General features: G+C 51.0%; 1 protein-coding gene across 1 annotated transcript in view; it reads right to left on the reverse strand.

The window, feature by feature from the left end:
- Kcnip1 (potassium voltage-gated channel interacting protein 1) overlaps positions 1 to 2,168 on the reverse strand; it is a 335,910-nt gene extending 333,742 nt beyond the window's left edge. Inside the window, exon 1 of the mRNA XM_055604589.1 lies at positions 1,832 to 2,168. Coding sequence (XP_055460564.1) covers positions 1,832 to 1,919 — 88 coding nt within the window. The 5' untranslated portion in view covers positions 1,920 to 2,168. The remainder of the gene's footprint in view (positions 1 to 1,831) is intronic.
- Positions 2,169 to 5,086: the final 2,918 nt, after the last annotated feature.

A 5,086-nucleotide genomic window follows, 5' to 3' on the forward strand; every position in this document is an offset into this window, starting at 1 on the left:
ACACACACACACACACACACACACACACACACACACACACACACACACATATTGTCTTTTTGATACACTCTTTCCTTTGCTGACTCACTTTCTCATGCTCATGTTTTGAGCATGTTGCTTTGGCATATAGACCCCCTTGAAGTTAGTTGAATAGTTTCTGACCTTTGTCCTGGAGAGGAATGGGTCGGGTTCTCCACCATACAAGCACGCCCATCTCAACCTCTGATACCCCCTCTTCTCTACATCTGCTATGCCTTCCATGAAGGGATTCCACATATGGATTTCCTAGACCCTTGCAGCAGCATTCAGAGACAACCAGCAGGAGGTAATGAATTCATTTCACAGATTAAAAAGAAAAACAAACCAGCCACAGAGACGCCATGTCTTTCCCCAGGTGGCAACACCAGAGCTGAGACCTTCCTCTAACTGGGCTGGAGCTCTTTCTGGGACACATCAGGGAGTGGAGGTGGGGTAGGATGCTACCTCACCTGTCAGTCCCTCAGGTGGCTAGACTGTCACTTGTCTGAGGACAAGGGAATGTCACTATGTCTCATCTCCCTGCTTTCTCCTCCTAGAAGCAAAGCCACTGAGCATTGCTGCAGCTGTGCCCTGCTCATGTCCTGTTCTCGGCTCTAGGCCTCCTAACTCCCAAAACTAAATGTTCAGTCCACCCAGGGTACCTTGGAACGACAGTGTCCTAGTTCAGGAAGGGGCCACTGAAATGATGGGAGTCACTAAAGGACCAGGGGAGACGGTAACATGATCTCATGATCCTCCCCTCACCAGCCATGCAATCAAAACCAGCAACCCAGTACAGCTGGATACCTGGGCAATGTCATGAGAGATAGCCACCCAGGGCTTTTGCCTCCCCGAATTGCTAGCATTTGTGGGCTTCCTTCCCTTAATATTGAGTCTGCTGCTCCCAGTGTCTCTTCCCCTCCCAAAAAAAAAAAGACTCATTCTTCCTGAGAGAGGGCATGAATATTTAAAGACATTTTTCCAGCCACTGGAACCGCACCACACTGCTGCTCTTCCTTTAAATTTATGCTCAGAAAGTTTGCCCGAGTTCCTCTCCATGTCCCACCCTCCCTAGCGCAGAATATCAAATAGAGTTTCTGAGAAGTTTGCCTCTTTTTTTGTCAGGAGGCTTATCAGGGCTCCTGGCTGTGTCTAGGAGCTGACGATGTACAGTCCTTCTCCATGGCCACACACAGAGTTAAATCTGCAAACTGCCTGACACTTCAATACTTGGAGAAGCAAGAAAATCAGGCTTGGGGAGGAATGATCTTCGGAGACAGCGGATCGGTGGGCAGACTCCAGAAGCGCAGGACCCTGGGATCCCATGGGAGCAGCCTCAGTGCTGACTGCAGAGCTGATCAGGATTCTGAGTTTGCCACGGCAGCCCCAGGGCCACCTCCTGCTGGGCCCCTTCAGCATCTCTGCTGTGCAAAATTACTCACAGCCCACTGCATCAAATCTCTCTTATCAACAAGACACAACACTCCCAGGCTAAGTTTTTAAAACTCCAGTCACGCCAAGCTGCTTCCCAGACTCCGGGAAGGGTTCCGTTTCTCTGCCCATCTATAACCAATCAGCTACACATCACCAACTCCATTTCGAAAGTTCCAGGCAATTACAGCCTCCTGAGCTCCCTGGCTGGGCATCCACCTGCCTAGGGTCAGGACCTAGGTTGTCCACGGCCTCTAGTCCCAGGCGTTTATTCCCCAGCCTTCTCAGAGACCCAAGACTCCAGCACTCCAGGAGTGGCACACTCAGCACATGGAGTCAGTGTCCAGTCAGGTCACATCAAGGCAGGACGCAGTCTCCCTACCTTTGCTGAGGGTCCCGGTGATGAGTTTAAAGATGGTCTGGGCGAATTTCACGAACCCGAGTCTGCATCTTTTGGAGCAGCCGCTCATAGTGGCAGAGGGGAGGCAGGTTCTGCAGTCAGCACCCGGAAGGGACGGCACCCACCTCGTGTGCCTCTGGACCTTGGAGCCTGCCTAGGTGAACCCTGAGAGATGGATGCACCCCAGAAACCAGTCTCCGGGAACAGCCCAGCTGCCTCTGCAGCGAGTCCAGCTCTGCATCCAGAGAGCCTGCAGGGCAAGCCCTCCCTCCCTCTCCACCCCCTCCTTCTGTCCACTCAAGTCCTCACCACAGGAGCACCTCGGGATGCCAGGGCTGGGACGGCACTGCCAGGATACCTAGGGCTCGGAGAAGACTAAGATGCAAGTGAAATTGAGCAGAGCAGGGAAGGAGGAGCTGGAGCCCTCCCAGGCTTTGCTGACAGTCTTTCCTACAAGGCAGCGGTAATGTAGCAATTAATACTCCAGTCAGAAGGGAGGGACTACTACACAGAAAACACGGCCCCACAGCTCCCGCGCTCAGCAGGCTCACTTGCTCGCTCCCTCGCTCTTCTACTCTGTCCTTCCCTGTTAATCTAATAGATCAATTCTTGGAGCCTTGATCTGGATCTAGGAGAATGCCCCCCAGAGCAAGAGGCTGCAGCTGCTCCAGGCACTCAGTGGAAAGTTTGCAGGCAGCCTGGGACCAGAGAGGGCAGGGTGAGTGGAGAGGGGCACAGACACAACCCCCCCACCCCCGCCTCTAAGCTGATCAGTACACAGGTGCTATCTGCCTCCCTCCCTCAGAGTGGCCTGCCTCCTGGCTTCAGGGGCCCAATCTCAAAAGGACTTGCTACATCCAGCCTCTGTCCCTGCAAAGCATGCACGAGTACACGCTGCCTCACGGGGATGAAAGAGCAGCACAATTAGCCTCAGAAAGACATAGAGAGGTGACAGAGGCTTAAGTAAGCTGACCACAGTGCAGTACTATGAACCGGAACTTCAGGCCTTATGTAAAGTTCAACCATTGCGTAATAAGCACTTGGCTTGTGTTTCATATAGGAAAGACTGCGAGCGATAGAAGGGGCCTCGGGGGACATCTCACTGCTCCACAGTGGCTCCACTTCTTGGTGACTTTCTTGGTGACTCAGAAGGTCACTGTGGGTGGACCTCAACCATGAACATCACCTCTGGATGCTCTGCAGCTGCGTGCGCACAGCAGTGATAATGTCCACCGCCTTTGAACCTGGTCTCTTCCTCCGCACCAGCTCCTCTCTCTGTGACCTTGCTCTGGAGCATGACCCAGAGCAATTGGTTGGTGAAGAGTTCATGAGTGGACGGAATGACAGACAAACCCAGAACTCATGCTCTGTGCCATTTGGCCTTGTCTCTCCTGGGAGTGTCAGGGAAGTCAATCTTTAAGAAACAGACCTCAAGCCCTAAGGTGGTCACCAACCAGGTTCAGCCCCAAGGAGAGGCCTGGGAGAGAGTCTGCAAGCTTTTCTCTAAGCCCCCAGTCCCTCTGACTTTCCCTGCATGCTATGTCACTATGCCGCAGTGCTTACAGAGACTATCTCATTGTCCTTGATGCCTTAGCCTCCCAGAGAGCTACACTGTTGGCCCTGTACCTTTAGTCATTAAAAGCCACTGTTGCAACACACTTAGTATCTGAGAATGTAAATGGTACTTAATCTTTTGTTAGATTATTTACCTCTCCAATATTTACTGAGCTCCCAGCATGCAGGAAAGAGATGGTGGGAGCCTGCTTTCAGAAGCTGAAGCCAGAGTCTGATGTCAGCAGCAAACACTCCCCTGCCGAAGAAGGCTTGAGCTTGCATGTGCACCCATTCTGTTGGACGGTATCACACATGTACAGGGCCAGTCTTTCCCGTGGTCTGGCTACATTCCAGTTTTTTTTTTTTTTCTAGAAGTACCCTATATACACACTCTGAGGTGTGCTCTGCCAGTTCTCTATGTGTTTTTCAACATAGACAGGCCAACAACTGAGATTCCCAACCACACTTAGTCCTTCCTGCTTGGGCTCCAAGGTTTAACTAAAATGGGCACTCTCACTGGGGTGTCTGGTACAGTACATGCTGAACTTTATTGTGTCCATTGCAAGGCTTTTACTGCCGCTTCCATCGATCAGCCTATTTCTGCCACTGTTACTGTTCCCATTCCTGTCCCTAGAACACCTTCATAAGAGCTACACCGCGGGACAAGGATGCCCCTCACAGTCAGTCTTCTTAAACATGTACTGTTTCCCCTGACCTCTGGGAATGCTGTGGGAGGCTAGAAAGCAAGTATACGATGGGATCTTTGTCCAAATACAAACCTGTTACAAGGATCCCTGTTCATATCAAGTAAGGGTGAGAGAATTAAAGAAGAGGAAAAGAAACTTGAAGACAGTGAGGGCATGGTGAGTGGAGAGAGTTAGTAGGTGTAGAAACAAAGCTATCACTAGCGATGAGTAAGACTATAGATAGAGGGAGTATAGGTGGAGCTGTGCAATCTCTGGGCATCACCACGCCCAGCTGTTTATCTTCCCTAGCAGCAACTCAAACTCCAGCATCTGGGTTCTTCTCTATTCCCTACAAGGCATCACACATTTGAACTCAGTCTTAGATGAATGAGTAAGTCCCAGAAAAGTTCAGCAACATCCAAAGCCCACACAGTATAAGCCAGGCATTCACTGTGCCAAGAACATTAGTGAAGAAGGAAGCATTGAGCCCATGGTAGGAGAATATAGGACAGAATCATGCTTCAGGGATATGCTATTCTGCAAGGAACAGGAGACAAAGAGGGTCAGAACCCTTGCTGGCCCAATGAGAGGATCTGAGATTGGGTTCCCGTATGCAAGTAAAATGATGAACATGGTCACATGTGCACCTGTGAGCCCTACACTGGAGGACAGAGACAGGAGGACTGCTGGGTTTGCTGGCTACCGCTTACCTCCAGGTCCAGTGAGAGATCCTATCGGAGTGATAAAATGGGACACTTAATCTCCTCCACCAGCTGTCCTCTATACGTGAGGGCACAGACATATGTGGCGGGTGCACACACACACACACACACACACACACACACACACACACACACACACACCACAAAAAGAAAGAATGGAAGAGAGACAGGGAGAGACAGGGAGAGAAAGAGAGAGAGGGAGGGAGGGAGGGAGAGGAAAGACAGAAATAGGAGCTGAGCACTCAGGTAGCAATCGTGAGGGAAATTAGCTCACC

Source organism: Psammomys obesus, unplaced genomic scaffold (genome assembly GCF_907164565.1).
Source record: "Psammomys obesus unplaced genomic scaffold, mPsaObe1.curated_primary_1811, whole genome shotgun sequence".
In the NCBI taxonomy this organism is placed as follows: Eukaryota; Metazoa; Chordata; class Mammalia; order Rodentia; family Muridae; genus Psammomys; species Psammomys obesus.